Here is a 19590-nt window from a genome sequence, read left to right on the forward strand (position 1 = left end):
AAGAATCTTGATTGGAATGTTGATTGTTTAATCATGAACTTTGAGAATTTTCAGATAACTGCTTTGCTTTGAACAATAACTTGATACTCTCATGCACACAACCAAAAAAGACTAAAAAGTTTCTCAAAAATTTTGTGATGGTAGTTTATTGTATTATTTTATGCTTCAATTATCCTTATGAACTAATCAAAATATACTTCTCATGGACTATTAACAGGCGTTGGTAAGAGGCCTGACAAGTGGGATGGTGGTATTGCACCTCTAGTACATAGTGATGGAGAAGTTGATGAGACCAACTCCACCACCTCTAAGTCAGCACCTCCAGTCATCACTTCAACACCTAGTAGTGACTCATTTGCAGGAAGCGATCACAGACAAGAACATATTGTGTGGAGGAAACGTCCAGACTTTGCGTTTGATGTGAGTGATGGAGGTTCATCCAGAAAGTCAATAGTGACAGACTCAACAGACACATCTCAAGATTCCAGACTAAGTAGCACTTCAAGCTCGGAAATGTGCTTTTTAGCCCCAGTTGTCAGGCGAGAATCAAAGTTAAGCCATCAAGAGGCTGCGTCTGCCTTCTTGTTTGCAGAACAGAGGAACCGGACTCTAAAAACAAGTATAAGCCATGATGAGCAACGGTCACTTCATAATCCAGACCCAGAGGTTCCTGTACGAATGGCACGGAGGCAGAGATCTACTCGAGAGATATTATGCCGTAGTGTTGGTGAAGAGTTAACAGACAATGCCAGTGCTGACCCTGCTAGTAATCCAGTCTTCCTTGGAACCATCAGAGAATCAAGCATTTCTTCAGATGGAAATTCAGCTGGAGAGAACAGAACGGTATGCCATATCAGTCTCCCCCCCCCCCCCCCCCCCTATTAATTGTTTAAGGAACATTTCATTTTAACATTTTGCACAGTTTACAGTTGTTTTATTATAACAAACAGTTGGTTATTCAGTTTAAAGAAATTGTCATATGTCACAGTTGGTGATGATTGCATTGGGTCCTGACATTACAGCAATTTACATTTGCTGTGATCTTCTTGCATACTCAGATAGGCAGAGCATGTAGCATGCATAGGAGAGCTGAGAAATGCATCAACTTTTGTCAGAACACCTGAAGGTAAGATAGTGCTTGTGAGACTTAGGAGCAGATGGAATGACAATATTAAAATGGATCTTTAAAGTGTAGGATATGAAAGAGTGTTCTGGATTCAGGCAAAGGTGCTCATGGATTATCTATTTTTATGATCTGGTGAAGAAGACTTTCCTGCTTACACAACCATAATGTTATTGTTATAAAAAATTATCTTAACAGATATTGAATATTTTAAAGATGTATTACCTTACATAATTTCAGGATCCTGTATTAAATGGTGTTAATGTTGCTCACAACTTTCATGTTTGCGTGCATGCATGTGCAGAGACAGGATGGCAATCACATAAGCCTATTTTCGTTTCTTGAGAATGGAAATTAGTCCAAAAAATGTGTCTGTTGTGTATTTTATGTTAACTTTTTTATTTATATTTTCCCATTTTATTCCTCCACAGTCTTTCTTCTTTTTATTTTTTGCCAGATCTTTCTTGTCTTCTTGATTTCTTTTAGTACCTGGAGAATCTGTTGTTAAATAGTTAAAAGTGTGTGTGATCATAGATGTGGGCATCAAGAAAAGCACCACGGTCTAGTGACGGCAGTGAGAGTTCATATGCTGGCCGCCTGTCATCTTCACAAGAAGCAGAATCCTCACCAGATTTGGATAATTCAACATATATCAAGTCAGGGCTTCAGATCCATTCAGTAGCTACCAAGAGGAGTAGAAGTGGTGCTATAACGTCCTTGGAGTTGAAGCGAAGAAACAGTGATCCAGCCACAAAGTGTGGATTATTAATAACAGGCCAGCCATCTGGAATGGATACTCCTACTAAAGTGTCGGATGTACTGGAGTGGAAAGGAACTATGTTCACAATTGCAGGCCACAGGTTCAGAAAAGTGGCAAGGTTTTCCAAAGAAGATAAATGCATCTCCTGTGATAAACCAATGGATGCCTTTGTCACTCAAGGACACAAGTGTTCTGGTAAGAGGAAATTACATGTTTACTTGACTGGTTTGTCCTTGTAAGCTGTCATTACCTGTCCATATCTTGGTTAAGTATAAAAGTACCAGAATTCTAAATATTTTATACTTCATTTGCATTCAGGATAATACCAATTTTTTCACTCCAGAGGTGAAAGATCCTAGGTAAAGTTTTCATAAATTAGTATTCAAATCTCAGTTTGGGCATGTTTTATCTAATGAGGTTTTTATTTTTGTTGTTGTTTCCATCGATACATTCAGACGTATGGCAGAGTAGCACAATAATAAGTTAGTAAATGAATGCATAGAATAATGATTTTGGCACATTCATTCCCTTTTTGCCTCTTACTGAAAATCCACAATTTACATACATACATCTGTATTACATTCCATGGATCCATAAGTTATCAGATGACAATCGGATGTAGAATAAGTCATAATAATACAATACATGTTATACAAATACAAGTCATACTATTATGTAAATGTCACAAAATACAAACAAAGGGTTCACATAAAGTAGAGATAAGTTACAAATAAGTTGTTAAATGCAACAGATAAATAGACATGTGCTAATGGTCACATTTTTGAAACTTCATTGCAGAAATGCCTGATATTGAAATCACTCTATTCCTTTCTCAAGCTTTCCATTTTACTGTATGTAACAATATTTTCATTCTAACACTGCATGAATTCTAATTGATGCAGCATCTTTGAATAGTATACAAATAAAGATGATAATAATAAATAAATAAACTTAAATAATCAAAATTTTTCTCTAAGTCACACTGAGCTGGATGTGATGCGCTGATAAGAAGTTATGAATTGGTAGTAGCTTATAGAATTATATGCAGGTATCTTTGGTCCTTATGACCAGTTGCTGGGATAGTACACAACTTTCAGTTACTCACTTTTACTAGTTTCCATTTCAGATTTAATAAATGTGAAAATAAATCTCTATTACATATCTGAGTATTTCTTATGATATGGATTCCTGTCCATTCTCTCTCTTCTTTTAAGTTTGTTGGGTGCCATTCGTTACATAATAAGTATTCCAAGATTCATATTCACACAATGCTGTATTCTGTGGAAAGGGAGTATTAGCATACTCTTTTAACATGTTGTCTTCAATCTACTTTTATTTCATACAGATTGGTCACTTATTTGCGTTTCTTCAATATTTGTAACTTCAACTTTGTTGGCACTAAATCTAATGCCTTGTGGACTTCTTGACCCTCATTTGCTCTCTCCAACTTGTCAGTGGTCAGAAAGTCTGTTTCTGAAGTGGGAGTACCTGTTAAGTGGGCTTTGCTATTGCTGATGATAGGATGTTGATTTGATGACTGGCAGAGAGGGAACACCCATTTCTACACAGGCTTGGAATGGTAATTGAGGCCTTATCATTTATACACTTGCAGATATTAATTTTTTTTAAATTTAGGGAAGGGATATTCATTTAGGAAGAAATTAACTGTACCAGATAGTTACCCTCACATTACAAGAAATGAATACCTGGAAATGTACTGTATTATGTTTACTGCTTACAAGTTGTTTTTCAGTCATCCCAAGGTCAAGATTCCCAAAGTGTGACTTCTGATAATCTGAAATGAAACTTTGAAAAGGCCTACTGAAGGTTGTGTTTGATTTGTACCAGAATCTGCATCACTTATCATCACCATCAAAATGTGTGAAATACTTGACTTAGTTGTTTTATCATTAGACCTGGCAGGAGTGTCCTCCATTATAATTATTTATGTCTTCACAACAGTTAATTTAACACTGATAAATATAAAATCTCTGTACCATTGTTTATATGAAGTGTTATTACAGCCTTACTATGACTTTTACTCCTGTCGTCATTAAGTGGCACAAACAAAATCTGACATAATGTTTGAACTTTCCTAGACTGCAAGCAGTTATTCCATACAAAGTGTATCCAGAATGGAGGAATTTTACGTATTCCATGTCAGCAACAGCAGTCAGCACCATCTGTACGTAGGAATAAATATAAGAGTTCACGAACACAACATGATTTGGTGAAACCTGCACCAGGTAGCAAATTCAATCTCACTGGAACCTCAGAGTTTACAGACAGCACAGACAAGATAATATCAGATGCTACGGAGTTACAGTTTATGCAAGACTTTATCACACAAAAGGCAAGTTATAAAATATGTCAAATACAGAAATTGGATTTGTATATACCATAATGCACTTTAAAATTCTCATATTTTAATTTGTAGGATGTAGCATTTTGAATATGAGCCTTTGAGTTCAGCGAAATTATATTGTACTATAGAGTATTAATATGTGTTTACTGCATGTTATTTGCTGTTTAATGAGACAATAGTCTGTCATTAAATATATTGCCTTCTGTGAATACTGAAGAAAGATACATGATATTAAAAATGTATGAACATAGTACGTGTACATTGTTCTATAGTGTTGTATAGTAGGGCACTGTGGATCAGTTGTCATTGCAGCTGATTACAGCCCTGTATAAATTAAATATTCCTTTTGTACACTTGCTATGTATATGTGATTGATACTTGTACTTTTGTAATTACAGATCTACAAGATTGAGAGTGAGGAGGGCAAGAAGCCTAGTGAAGTGGACCGAGTGTTTAAACAGGCTCTGAGGGAGTTCAAGGATAATCTTGTAGCAACATACAGTGTCATGAATAAACAGGGTGCTGAGGGACTGAACATAAAATACAAGGATCTCATTGCAAACTTTTTGCATGTGAGTCCCACTGCAGTGTTATGAATTTTGGAACCATTAATTCATTAGTGACTTTGTTTCCTTAAAGTGAGAATGAAATCCATAGTTTAGTCACATCTATTTATTCCCTCTTTTATATGTTTTAACAAGTAAACATTTGTCATCATACTTGGCATGAAGGGTGTGTCAGATGTCTTTCTTTTATGTTTTTTTGTCTGTGATCAGCACAAACATGGTAGTTGCACAGACGTAAAAAAGATGGAAGTGGTAAAATATGAGCTAAATGGTGGGAGATACAAGTGCGTGGAGGAAGCTTTGATGTAGTATTGAACAAATTCTGGCCAACAAGAGAGAAGTTGTTTTGGAAACTCAGGATTTTTCTTCTGCAGTGATAGGAAGAAGAAGAAAAAATACACACTTTATTGTTCTGTCTTAGATTTTCCCATGTGAACAGCCATCATCAATAATGTCATGTTAATAATATCAGCTTTAAATTATTTCCTCCATTAACTGTGATTGTCCTCAGGGAAACATTAAATAAGAATCTCACTTAGTTTATGTGCTACATAACCAAGGTACAATAGAAACTTGACAGGAGAAGAAATAAATGAAAAGGAATTAATGTTGCAAAAAACAGTCTGGGAATATGAAATAAAATAATAATATATTTCCTTGATTTTAAAGAACATGCTTCTCACATTTTAAAGTTTATGAAATTTGGGTACATCTTGCATTGAATTGTGTCTGAGAATTGATATAGCATCTATTTTTCCTGAAAACCTACTACTAAATAAAGGGTGCATCTTTCAGTGGATGGCGTCTTAAAATTGAGCAAATACAGTAACACAGTTTGACAGTTGGAGGGAACATTTATTTTAATCTGTAGATCTTTTTTGCTGCTTTTGTACTTCATAGTGTGGAAGGGAAATATTTTGTGGTAACTTATTATAGCATGAGTCTGTGGCATGTCAAATAAGGAAACTTGATTTTTATAGAAATATGTAGTAACTTATTTCTGTATTTTCTGGAAATGTGAGGGGCCATATTCTTTCTTGCCATTTATTTTTGCTATAACTGACCAGCTGGAGAAGGTTCTCAGGAACAAAATAATGTTGAATGAGCAGAGAATATTATTTTGTCTGGTCTTTATTGTTTCTACTGATTCTCTACATGCACCATATTATTAAAAAATGTGGAATATTTGCTGGTGAGGAGGAAGGTACATGGTAATTACTGATGAAACAGCATAAGTACCATTCTATAATGAAGTAGTTACAGATATTAAACACCATCTTCTGTGTTTCTTGTTTTCTTTCATATGTTTTTGGTGTTCAGTTATACTTTAATGATTCAAGAATCTGACATTCAGTACTGGATTGTGGATCCTTATTGTTGAATATTTCAACATCTGCTTGATATTGAAAGTTTCAAAATGACAGCCATTGTTTTTCTGCAGGTGATGGAAACTGTGTGTAATCAGGAACAGACTCGCGAAGATTTTCCCGTTACTATGGGTGTAAATGCTTTCCGAGGCTTTATGAATGAATTCATGAACCGGAATCGCCTTGAGGAAAAACCTAACAAGGCAAAGCGAAAGAAGGAAAAGAAGCGCAAGATTGAAGATCCAATAGCATATGCAGGACACACATTTCTCCTCACAATTATTAACATCCCAACAGCATGTGAAATTTGCACATCGTTCTTCATGTGGCCTATAGAAAGAGGCCTTGTCTGCCAAAGTAAGTAAATGTACAATAACATTTTCCTACTACAAATTCAACCAAAAGTATTTGTGACCTTATTTGTAATTAAGGAATAACAACTGCCATCCTGGTTAGCTCATGAAAAATATATTGGGTTATCTGATATTCACAAAGAAAAAGATGTAATACAACAAATGTTTTCTGAGGTTTTCATGGCAGTGTAAATGTAGGTTGTGGCCTTCTGGACTATGATTTCATGCAGTCTTGTAGGTGCTTACTATCCTTTTGGAGAAATGGAGGAACATTTGTGAATACGTACAAGACTACAAGACTATACAGCATCACAACTTAGATGACCACAATCTACATTTGCATTTATAGTCAGATAAATATGGTAATTTAACACAGTATTGCATCTATAGCTCAAAATTATTAGGTGAATTTAACAATTTATATATCAGATTTGAAGTTGTCAGTGGTGAAGACGTTGGTCTTGTGGGTGTAACACTGTGTGGTCTTTTAGGTTGATACCAACGTTTCAGAAGACAATACCACATTGTCCTTCATGGCGGAAGTGACCCTGAAGTTGGAGACAGTATGTTTGTCTGAAATAATGGTCCCTGAGTCAACACTTTGTTAAAATGCAGAAAACCATCATTAACAGTTTATAAATCATATTTTAAAAAATGAGTATCTTTTTATCCCACATGAAGCTGTGTATAAGGTCACAAGTTCTGCTCTTTCATGAGTTTCTGGCTAATTTATGTTCTGTTTAACTGAACTTTTCTGCAATAACACAGTCAGAATTAGTTTCCATATCCATGTTTCGTACACATTTGTAAAGTTTGTCATATGTTACCCCTTAATCTCAATGTGTAGTATGAGGCAGAAGGAACATAGTAGAGTGAAATATGTAAATTTTTGAATGTCGTATTTAGTCCAGAAAGTTAGTGTAGATTGATTGCTATTTATGTCAAACTGTTCAGATATTTCAGAACATCAGACTGCCAGAATATGTCAGGAATGAAGTTGCCGTGTACCAAATAAGGGTTTGAGTCTTACAGTTTAGAATTTTAAATGTTTTAATTGGCATGAGTGAAAACTTAACTGTAGGAGCAAAGTTTATTAATTTAATTGAATGCATCATCACAATAATTTGCACAGTGGAAGATAAAATTTATTTTGGGTGATTGAAGTTACTGGTTTCATAGATTTTTTATGTAATACCAGGCTCTGTATGTAAGTCCTCTGGTTGCTATCATCATCACTGAATCACTGTGAGTTAGCAGAATTTTAACCATTGGGCAGCCCCCATTTGCCAACAGGAAGACGAGGAAATAGACTGGTGACAAAATAATGTAATTGTTTTCCACTCCTTACATAGTGTACTATGTTATAATATCTAATTTGTGATGATGATGTGTTTTACAGATTGCAAGCTAACATGTCATAAAAAGTGTTATTCAAAGGTGACAGTGATGTGTGGGAAGGATGCAGTGGGAAGCTCTAACCAGGAAGGATCACGCGTGTTTGGTGTTCCTCTGCACCAGTTGGCAGTTGGTGATGGCAAAGTGCCCATTGTGGTGGACAGGCTCATTACTACAATAGAGATGTATGGTCTCTACACTGAGGGCATTTACAGAAAGTCAGGAGTAAGTATCGGTGCTTTGCCCATGATCACTATAATAGTAAAAGTCTATTTTACATTTGACTTACTGTTTTTGTCACAAAACCATTGCAGGCCATAGAATAAGCTTAAAACTCATCCTCCCCTTTTTCTAAATACTGGCTGATGCATTTGCGTATGAATAAAATTAACATGCTGTGAAGTGGAAACATCTTTTGTAAATCAATATTTGGCACACATTGCCTACAGAGATCAAAGAATTTGATTTGATTTGGATACAGTAGAGTTCATCACAGGAGGCCAGTTCTTCTCATATGTGGTTTACCATTGCCACCATGATTTGTGTGAAAATGTGTCAATGTTTGTCTTCGTGAGGTCAGTGAGCATACACAGTGTTCTTCACAAACCCCCACACATAGTAGTGGGTGGCATTCATTCCAGTGAATTTGGAGGCCAAGCAATGGGCCCACCATGACCACTCCAGTTGTCAATGAACATGTCATTCCGGAAATCACAGGCTTCTGTAAATGAGTGTGTCAGTTCTCCATCTTGCTGGAAAACAACCATGTTATTAATATTTTCCTATCGTGGTTGTGGCATGAGGAATAGTTGCAACATATCGAGGTATGGACCCCAACATACTGTCTCCTCAGTGAAGAAAAAGAGGCCATATACCATGTTTGAGTCACTCTACACAGACATTAACCTTGGGACTTGCTATTTTCAAGTTTGTGAATGACATGGGAATTTCAGTGCCCCATGTGATGACGTTCACCTTACCACTGATGTGGAATCCCATTTCATCTGTGAACAGCCAACTGTTCGAAAAAAATTGTGTCCAACTCCATTTGCTCACATATGAAGCTTGCAAATGTGATTTTTATGCCACCTTTGCACAGTGACAGTCATGTGTAATTCACCCAAAATTTGTTGATCACACATGCAGTAGATGAATGTTTGGTATGTTTGTAATGTTATTGATAAATACTTTGTAAGTTATCACATGCAACAAATTTGGTCCATATGCCTATAAAGTATCTATTTTTTTTAGGTAAGCTCCAAAGTAAAGGAACTGAAATTTCGAATGGAAGAAGGGAATGTAGAAGGTGTCAATTTTGAGAACTATCAGGTTCATGTACTGGCAGCTGTCCTTAAGAGCTTCTTCCGTGATATGTCTGAACCTCTACTAACATTTGACAGTTATGAGGACTTCCTCAGAGCAGCGAATCTGACAGATCCTCAGGATAGAGTCTCTACACTGTTCACTATTCTCAAGAAACTTCCCAAACCTAATTTTGATCTTATGGAAAGGCTGATCTTCCATCTAGCCAGGTTAGTGGTTTCTTGTGTACAGTTAATATAACATTGCTCATTGTTTTGTGTTTGTGTTCCTCTTTCTGTGATTTAGTATAAGCTCTCAGCACTTGGAATTCAGTTTTTAGTAGTTGTAAGTATCTCAAGAGTGTGTGGATATTGGTTGTTAAAGCGTACATGTTATACAATATAGTAGCTGTTAATGTACATACATATGATATTTGGTAGTTATGAAAGGCCAAGTAGAAGCACAGAAGATAAAGTATATTTTCTTATTGAGAAATAATTTAGGCTGTAGAAACAAGATTCCACATTTTGTGCAAAGACTTTATCACTGATTAAGTTCTCAGTGGAATGAAATATTTGTCGTTCCAGCTGTTGGTAATTTTGATTTTGCTGTGATAATTTTTCTCCCTTTTCAACATTATAATTTTCACATATAAGCACTTTTTATGGTATGAGTGATTGGGATTTTGTAAAAGACTTGTTCAGAATAATTATTTAAATCAAATTTTGTCAGCACAGTGGATAGTTTTAAAGAATTTGAATGTTTATAATTGAATACATTACTTTGGAACTGTACTATAGTAGTCCTATTTGGTCTTGGTTGTAGAGTATTTCATTAATTCTTGGAACCGGTAAATGAATATGAACTATGAATTACCTGGGTTCTTCACTGTGGATTAATTTAATTTCTGGCAGTTGACTGCTTAAATACCAATAACGACTTTGTTGGCTCTTGAGGATGCTTTATCTTCTAATTGGTGTGGATGTCGTGTGGTAAAATATTGTGTCTCTATTCTTACCTGAATTGAATACATGCTACATTTAGAAGCTTGAAATTGCAAAAGGAAAATACTAGAATGTGCAATATATTCTTGTCCTTAGGTTTTGCAGCTGGAATTTAGTGAATGACTTCAGCTTTTGGGGATGAATTGCATCTGGTGTTGAAAATTACCCAACATTTTGTCAAACATTGCATTTGTCATCTTCAGGGTGAATATTTAATGGCCGAGTTTCTTGTCTCCTGTTAGATAACAACCCACTTTTCTGCTACACCAGTTGCTTCTGTCAAATCTAACTCTCCGACTACTTCTTGCTTTATGAAAGGCTACCAAAATGCTGAACTATTACATATCACCCTGAAGATGACAACTTCTATGTTTGCTGAAATGTTAGATAATTTTCAGCATTTGGCACAGCTTATTCCTGAAAGCCAAAGTTGTAGTACTAATAAATATGCACATTTGCTTGATGGTACAGTATAATACTTTGCACAGCTACACTCTGTTAATTCATTCTTCATTTTGCTTACCTTTATTGCTTTTAATCATAGTCTTCTAGTTTTAGTGTTGAAAGTTTCTGTGTTTTTATTAGTATGTTTTTGTTGCACTGACTACAAAACTTAATTGGTAAAATTTGTCTTCCCTCTTCCTGCTAATCTAAATTCTCCCTGAATTAAAATTTATGCCATCATAATCATGTATTAATTTATAATTTAATTGAGCAAAGGGAATATATGTACACCAGTCTGTATTATGAGCTTTAGTACTGTTTATTATTTACTGCATTTGATAATGAAGTGTCATACTAGAAAACAAAATGAGCTATTGCACTGAAGTACCTGTGTTGACTGTGTACTTCTGCAGAAGCGAAACATTGGCCTTGGAAGAAACTTCCTTTATGTGGAAATTTAAGATAACCTTCAGTTTTGTGAATGGTCATCTCACAGTTTGGGTAACTGTATAAAATAAATAAATAAATAAACAAACTACCTTTTAAAACTGGTGTGTTTAAGAAGTTTGTACAAAGTGAGTACAGAATAGCATTTCATCTTTCAAGGCATATAGAATTACTGATTACATAGCCTGATGATAGTAACAATAACAACAGCAGCAGCCAGACACACAGAGTTACAGTGGTAACAGCATTTCAGTGTTGCTGCCAGCTGTGACATGACAGACACCCAATCAGTATGCTCTTCCCATACACAAGTACACATAGCATTTCAGGCATGTCTGTTATGACTTCAGTGATCTTGTTATTTAAGCCATTCACATTTCTTGGTTAAGGTGTCTTGAACATTTTATGTTTAATAAATCGCTATAAAGTTCATCAGCATTAGACCAGGTGACTGGAGAGACCATGCAGTTGGCTACCTGGATCAATCCACTGATCAAAAAACTGGTTGTTTAGAAATTAATTTAGGTACATCTGCATGAAAATCTATAGGTGCACTGACTTGCTAGGGCTTGAAGATGCTTGCATCTTCATCTGTTCATACACTTTTTTCTTCACTCGCGGCTGGTCCGCTTCATTTCTTTGTGTGACTAATGTAATACAATATTTCAGCAAGATCACTATGCCAGGTGTGAATCTTTGCCATATTGTATACAGAGTGTGCTTGCTCAGCACCAGTAAATGCTTTGTACTACCAGAATGCTGACAGTGGTAGCATGTGGTACTACAACTGGCAGAAGATAAACTTGAATGTATATCCATCTAATCAAGACACATTTTGTCCAATTACAAGTGAATGAAGTTATGTTACAGATTTAAATTGTGAAACCTGTATTACACTTGTCTGTTCAGATGTTGAAATCTTTTCCTTTAATATAAAGTTTGTAATTAACTTAGGGATTCTTACTGCTAAAACTTCACAGTATGCTATAAGATATCAGGAATGTTGAATTTCTGATTTTCATATAGTAGGTAGCACAGGTGCTGGAAAATTTACACAATATGCTGTACTGTAGGAATGTAGGCTGATGTACTGTTCCATCCTTAATTTAGGGTGGCATTACATGAGGATGCTAATCGCATGAATGCAAGTGCACTGGCCATTGTGTTTGCACCATGCATTTTGAGGACCAACAAGATTGTACCAGCCCAGGATTCTTTGCATGATATTGGTCGTCAGACACAGTGCATTGAAACGATTGTGACAGAGCAGCTTCGTAAGGTTCGATCTACGCTTGCTGACATTGACACTCTGGACACCGCATGCCACACTGCTACTCACAGGCTCTCCTCATTACGCAGCTCCAAGGTAAAGTCATCAATGCCACAATGTCAATAATAGGCTTATAAATGAGATTTGAGTTTCTCACAGTATTGAAGATGTCATGGCAGTATTCTGAAGTGTGGTGCAACATGGGCTTGCAGATGGGTACCAGTGTTCCTGAAACATTGGTACATGCTCACAAGTCCACATAACCCATAAGACAGATATGAACACTAGCTTAGAAAATTTGTCATTGTATTTATTATATTCCACTGTATCACCTTTTTTCTTGAAAGTGGCTTCTAACCATTTGTTCAGGTGCAAAAATTTGGTGTGGTAAGCTAGTATTTAGTCTCATCTCATGCACTGTCCAGTTTGTTTTCAGATGACTGAAAAGTGTTTCACAAATGGTATGTAACAGTGTGAAACAAGTTTTTAGATTTAATAAAGTATTATTTCAAATTAGTTTGAAAATTAAATTATAACTAACCAGTAGTACCATGTTTTTACAGCAGACACTTTGCTTATAAATGGTATTCCTTATACTTCATAGCCAGTTATGATTGTGTTACTGCAGAAAAATCATGATATAATCAGACCATAGTTGTGTGCTTGCTTTTCTTGATGTAATTGTTACTTGAAGATGATATGAACATTTTAAATCCTGTTATTTATGAAGTTAATAAAATTAAACTGTAAGCCATAATTTTTTTGTATTAAATTGTATACATTAATTATATAAATTAATTGATTTGCCCTTGGTGGACTAGTGGTTAGCGTGCTTGCCACTGGGCTGAAGGTTCGTGGGTTCAGACCCGGCCGAGGTCAATGGATTTTTAAGGGTGATAAAAATCCATAGCACAAATTCCTGCAGAGGGGAAATAAAGCTGGCGGTCCCATGTCATAGATTTATGGCATGTAAAAGAACCTTGCGAGCATGATACGAGATGTTTTGTAAGCAAAATTCTGCAGCCATTTCTCACCCATGTCTCTCCTGATTCTCTATTAAATGGCTCTAGTGAACATATCAGGATTGAGTAGAAATTGTTCAGAGGCAGTGGGCTTGTCTTTCACTACTCAGATGCACCCTGCAAGACTAATAAGGACAAGTTGCCTTGAGCAACTGTCCCAGAATGGGTCAATATTCTTGTAGTATTTGATGATGATGATTATGATTTATATAAAACCGTTGTTGTACTCCTAAACTTTTTAAATTTTTTTTAGAAGAGATAGATCCTTTGTATGTGTATTGTATCATACCATGAGTGTTCCATTCCAGTGGTGAAAGAGTTAACTGGTTTGTTGCTTGCTTCTGCATTGCAAAGATCAGAAAGAAACTGTTTGATTCCATATTTATATACATTGCCATTTCAGCACTTTTCCTTGGAAAAAATAACTTTTTATCTTTGTAAGATATATTTCTTCTGTAACTCGGGGACATTTTGCATATGGTCCTTTTGCAAACTTTAAGTATATTTTCATAGAATAGTCTTTGGTTGGTAGAGTAATATATATATTTTGGTGGTACGGAAATTGGATATTGAATGACTCTGCAGTAGTTAGACTGTAGTGCGATTTGAGAACTGTAAGGAAAACCTAGATCATACAAACATCTTTTTAGTAAATATCGTAATATGAGATAGGAGATCAAGGGCCTGGCCTGATGAGATACAAAGCATTTCTATGCACATGCTAAAGTTTACATACAGTATCCCAATCATTTGGGTTCTTGGTGGTTTTAACTGTATCTGTTATAATGACTGCTTAAGCTTCTTGTGTAACGATTTCCCAGCCATCAAATTTCTCATTTTTTCTGTTCAGGTATTTAGCCCAGAGGAGCTTCTGCCTGTTGACATCTCAAACAGTGATCCAAAACCTGCTTTATTGAATCCGGATGATGAAGAGGCACTATTAATGGGTCATATTCAGGAGATTCAGAAGGAAAAAGCTTTATTGACATCAGCCTTGCCCAGCCTCACTAGGACAACTTCTGATGATGACCTTTTGTCGACTGATATTGATGATGGAAGTTTAGATGATGTGACAAGTCACCTGGAGGAAGGTGAGCAGGAACGTAAGTCTTCACATGCAGTTTAACCATACTGGAGGCCTACTGTCCCCTTTCTGCTATCCCCAGTCATAAAGTTTTGACTTTATTAGATGTGAAGATAAGATGACTAGGTCTCGGACTAATATATATATATACACGCGCGCGCACACACAGTGAGAGTTAATAATTACATTTTGCATTTACTTATTTCTTATGGCAGGACACCATGGTCGCAGGGCACGAGGAACACCAGGACAGAAGTCAGTTGTATCTCGTTCCATGTCTGGTGGAGATGGTGAATCAAGTAGTGCAGATTTCAATAGCAAGGTGTTGCACCAGTCCAGTGCCCCAGTTCGACTCAAAAGACAATCCTCATCTGACAACAGTGTAGTGTCTCTGTATCCTCCAATTGAAGTGGACTGTGATGAAGACCCAATCATGGTCTAAACATTTCATTCATTTTATTATCCAGTTCTCCAAGCCCCTCTTCAAAAACTTCTAACAGGTGAAGAGCTAAGGCTTTGTCCACATTTGTCTCCCAGGCCACCACAGGTAAACTGCTCTTTAATAACTTATTTTCTTTATTGGCAAATCTTTGCTACTTTGTTGGTGCAAATAATACGGTCACTGTTAGTGGGCATGATGCATTAAGGGTGGTTATTCAGTCAAGCTGGTGTTCATGTGGATTACGCATGGTGTGTTTCTGTTGCTGTATTGTATGGATATTTCAGTGATCAGATTCTACTATAGTAGTGCTGTAGACTTGTTTAAAACTTCATGTGATTAAGATGGCTTTCCATGATTGCTTAACCTATTCACACTAGTCAACACACACATATATGATAGGGATAACCAGTTAGTAGATTGCCAGGACTTTGATAAATGACTGTAGTAATTTTGCAGTGTATTTAAAGAAGGGCAGGTAACTGTAAGCTACTGTTACATAATATTTCACATGACATGGTGGATGTTTACAGTTACTAATTGGGTGTCCTTCCTATATGTGTTTCTGGATGGATTGTTACTAGTGTTACAACTTATGCACTATCATTCTGGTTAGCAAAGAGAATTTACAAGAATCCTAATTTTGTTCAGTCATCAGTGCTGAAAATCAGATGTTTAAATAGTTCATGTACCTTATTTGGTAGATACTGTATTGTATCCCCCCTAGCATTTACATACATGTTGGTTTCTTTCAGAATTGAAGTGCACTTTGGTAGTTTATCTGTGATAAACTTCAGTTCTTGAATAATTCTCTTTCCTCTCAGGAGGTAGGTATGCACTACCCCTGTGACACTATTGTTTTATTGATCTAACAGTCAGTTTCATTGTATTTTATTAATAAAAAATGTTGGGTTACACAGATGACAAATTGTGGATTTACTATGCCTCAAATAACCATTTTGATTCCGTCAATAGAACTGTTTTTGGAGAATAAAAGTGTTGCATGTTAAACCATTCAGTGATGACAGTTGTTTCATTCACCAAAAAGAAAATGCTTTTATTGTATTTGCGTTGACATAAGTGTATGAGAAAATAATTTCCTATGTAGCCCTTAGAGACACTTGTTTTAAGGAGTTTGGAATCATAACATAGCAAGTTACATATCTTGAGACATTAAAATGTCATAATAAATATTTTTACAGGAGGATCATCCTCATCAATTCACTGTTGATACATCTGTGTCTAGATATTTGTAAGGTACCTGGTAAAACTCTACTTTTTCATGTAATGTGTACTGACTAGTTAGTTGCCTGTGAATTGAATTACTTCTCACTACATAGATTGGCAGGTCCAATGTCAGAGTTGACGAATTGACTTGAAGGTGGAAACAGAAATTACAAAATCAGTTTATAATTGTTTATAAAAATTGTAATTATAAAGTAAATAGGATGTTAAATTTTAAATAATGCAATCAAAAGAACGTCCAAAAATTATTGGAACCACTTCATTGTTTTCCTGTTTTGTGGTGGTTTCACTTCGTTCATTCTGCACCTCATTACTGGAGTTTTTTTCTTAGTGCTGTAGTAGCTAGTTTATCTTATCTTAAGATGAGGAGAAATGCAGGATGAATGGTGCTGACAAATTGAGATTACAAATACATGTGGAATAAGTATGCTTTTAAGATATAATAATCATTTTAAAGAATACCTTACCTGAACCAGTTACATAGTTTGTCTGTGGTATTGGCTATGCCTCTGGTGTTGTAATTATTTTGATATTAAAGTGAAAGCTTTACAAAAATAAACTGTGAGCACATGAACAAAATTGAGTAGTTGAGTAGTACTTCATATTTGTTAATACATTACACACAGTAGAGACTCTTTAACACTGGGACATAATGTCTGTTTCTTGATGTCGCTTTTTAAATGGAATTAATAGAGTGGAGAGAGAACCGTAATATATATTCTAATATTTTATGTATCAAAATTTGTTTATGAAAGCAATTATCTCTGCATCTCTACATATATGTGCATGTTCCATGCTGTCATAAAATATGGAACAAATGACTTGTTATTGTATTTAATGTAAACTGCTAAAAGAATTCAAGAGTTTTCATGTTAATTCATGTGGGAAATTTTCCCTGTTACTAAATGGAGAAAAGTTTATTAATAATAAGTGTTGTGAAATTCCATTGATTGGATTTTTTCCTCTTTTTTAAAAGAAGTCAGTAGATTTATCTATCTCAGTGGGAGTGAGCTGTGTATATTTATCTCCATTAATTCATTTTGAATTATTGTAATTTTCCTACATGTTTGTGAAATACAAATTCTTTACCAGAATTCTAAAATATTGTAATACTGATACAGTAATACTCATCTACTGCAGTTAAGCAGTAGTCCTTGTCACAGTTCTATAATTGGTAATGCTGATGATGAAGTGAGGCTACATATTGAATTAAATTGCATAATGTGGGAATAAATAGTTGTCTTTCCCCGCCTTTTCTTCTCTCTTTCTTACCCACAGGTCCAGACATGGCAGTGTAAGAAACTTTATTCACTTGCTATACACCAGTCTTTATGTTTGTTCAAAAGGCACGTGCACATTTTTTTGCATTCTCATCTTGAAGGTCATCCAGCACTCTACTACAAGGCACACTGTTTTTATTACCCTCAGCGGCATTCAAACCTAAGTTATGCAAGAATGTTGATATAAAGTTTTAATTTTGGTTACATATCTCTTCATTACTAGTCCTTCATTTAGTGTCATTTGGTCAAGTGTCTGAGGCTGTACTTCATTCTTTTAATCACTTTTTGCTATATTGTTACTGTAATAAATATTCAGATTGTAAGTTGTATTTTGTTATTGTATCACCATAATTTCTTTGTGACATTCTACATTATTTTCATTTTATATGAGGCTTCCTTCAGAGTTCACAGCATTGTTTCTCGGAATTTTCAAAGTTGAAGGAGCCATTCTTATGTCACAGTACATGTTGCCATTAATTTGGCAACAAATTATAATTGGTCAAGTCTTTGCTGATTCTGTGACACTGTAGAACATACAAGTGGCTACTTTTGCAGTGATCCTATGAATGTAGCATGTTGCCAATGCATAGTTACTTCTATGCTGTGCAGTATCATACTCATTATATGCCTTCCTTAAAGTTTTGAAGAAACTTCTTGCCATGTAAGAGCAGGTATTACAATCTGTTAAAAATATGTCTAGTCAAATTTTTATGTAATTAAAATCCTTCCATAGTGTTAACATGAAGTGATCTATTTTGACAGAACTCTGATTTTTTTAATTTGTCTGAATTGTTTTAACATATGGCCCTTCCTGTAAATTTAATCAAAAATATGTTTTTTTACAGAATCAGATACATTTTAAATGCACTTAATACAAATCACATCTGCTTTTACATGATGAGAAACCTTTTCAAAATCTTGACAAAAGTCTGTTGTGAGCACTGTGTTCTTTGGAATGTGTGAGAATTATGGGTATGTTGTGTGCATGTGTCACATATAAATGTAATACAGAAATGGAAATAATTTTATATCTATTTGTAAGAAAAATGTACAGATATGTAAACATACATTATAATTATAAACCTGTGCTATAATTACTTTTTGTTCTTTTATCCTTTTCTGACTTCATATTGTTCCCACCCAAAGACCTTGGTCATTTAAATATCAATAACCAACATGCATTCCAATATTTTAAAGTGGAAACATCTTAGGAGAATAAGAGTAAAATATTAAACTGATGCACAGTGTTTGACATTTTCCCTCATTTATTAGTTAAGAACTGTTTCAAAGCTGGCTCTGCATCTGTTCTCAGTTAAAAATGTTACAAACTAATGTCTGATTCAGGAATTTAAGATTGTTTTCGAATGGACCCAGCTGAATAAGTTGGGGACATCAGCAGACTGAATTGTTGGGTTTTTGGGCCTTGTCTATCACCTGGTGTTATAAAATACACTAACTAGATGGCTTACAGAATCCAAAGGTTCATCACTGAATTAACTGATGCCCTCCACTGGACCCTGTTCTAGGCCAACAAAATCCAGTGTCCTTCAACTCCAGTTTACCATAGATCCCACCTGAGATTATCCTATCTACATCTAGGTCTCCACTGGGGTCTCTTCTCCCCAGGCTTCCCAACCAGTACCCAGTCCACACCTCTTGCCCCATCCATCTTATTTTTCTTGACATAAATCACCCTGACAATATTGGGAGAGGAGTACAAATTTTAAGATCATCATTATACAGTTGTCTCCATACCCCATTGTCTCGTCTCCTAGACCCAAATATCCTCAACACCTTGTTCTCAAACATCTGCAATCTGTGTTTCTCCCTCAGAGTGAGAGACGTTTCGCACCCATATAAAACAACAGGTAAAATTGCTTTGTATATTTTAATCTTGTTATAAAATACACACCGTTTCGATTCAGTGATCTGCCCTTATCTTTAGATGTAGTGAATGTAGAAGAGGACATTTATACTGTGGGGTCCGTTAGAATGATTTAATCTCAATCATTGGGCCAGAATACTAAACTCCCTCTCGCAGTCGTGAAATCATAACGTATCTACGGCTTAATAGGATCAGCTGTATATGTGGCATAGATAACCTGCTTATAGGCCATCGCATTT

At 35.5% G+C, this 19590-nt stretch overlaps 1 protein-coding gene across 10 annotated transcripts in view; it reads left to right on the forward strand.

Moving 5' to 3' along the window:
- LOC110836619 (unconventional myosin-IXb) overlaps nucleotides 1–18560 on the forward strand; it is a 49952-nt gene extending 31392 nt beyond the window's left edge. For 9 of the 10 annotated variants that reach the window (XM_087350292.1, XM_022078009.2, XM_022078013.2 and 6 more), the window contains 10 exons: nucleotides 218–843; nucleotides 1658–2078; nucleotides 3983–4236; nucleotides 4647–4820; nucleotides 6256–6538; nucleotides 7934–8154; nucleotides 9181–9461; nucleotides 12237–12492; nucleotides 14269–14521; nucleotides 14718–18560. In XM_087350292.1, the coding sequence (XP_087206418.1) occupies nucleotides 218–843; nucleotides 1658–2078; nucleotides 3983–4236; nucleotides 4647–4820; nucleotides 6256–6538; nucleotides 7934–8154; nucleotides 9181–9461; nucleotides 12237–12492; nucleotides 14269–14521; nucleotides 14718–14944 (2996 nt within the window). In that variant the 3' untranslated portion in view covers nucleotides 14945–18560. The remainder of the gene's footprint in view (nucleotides 1–217; nucleotides 844–1657; nucleotides 2079–3982; nucleotides 4237–4646; nucleotides 4821–6255; nucleotides 6539–7933; nucleotides 8155–9180; nucleotides 9462–12236; nucleotides 12493–14268; nucleotides 14522–14717) is intronic. The other variant, XM_022078012.2, reaches the window with a different exon arrangement.
- Nucleotides 18561–19590: the final 1030 nt, after the last annotated feature.

This window comes from Zootermopsis nevadensis, unplaced genomic scaffold, assembly GCF_977971745.1.
Source record: "Zootermopsis nevadensis isolate Lab colony 2312 unplaced genomic scaffold, Znev_1.0 Znev_ptg000002l, whole genome shotgun sequence".
NCBI lineage: Eukaryota > Metazoa > Arthropoda > Insecta > Blattodea > Termopsidae > Zootermopsis > Zootermopsis nevadensis.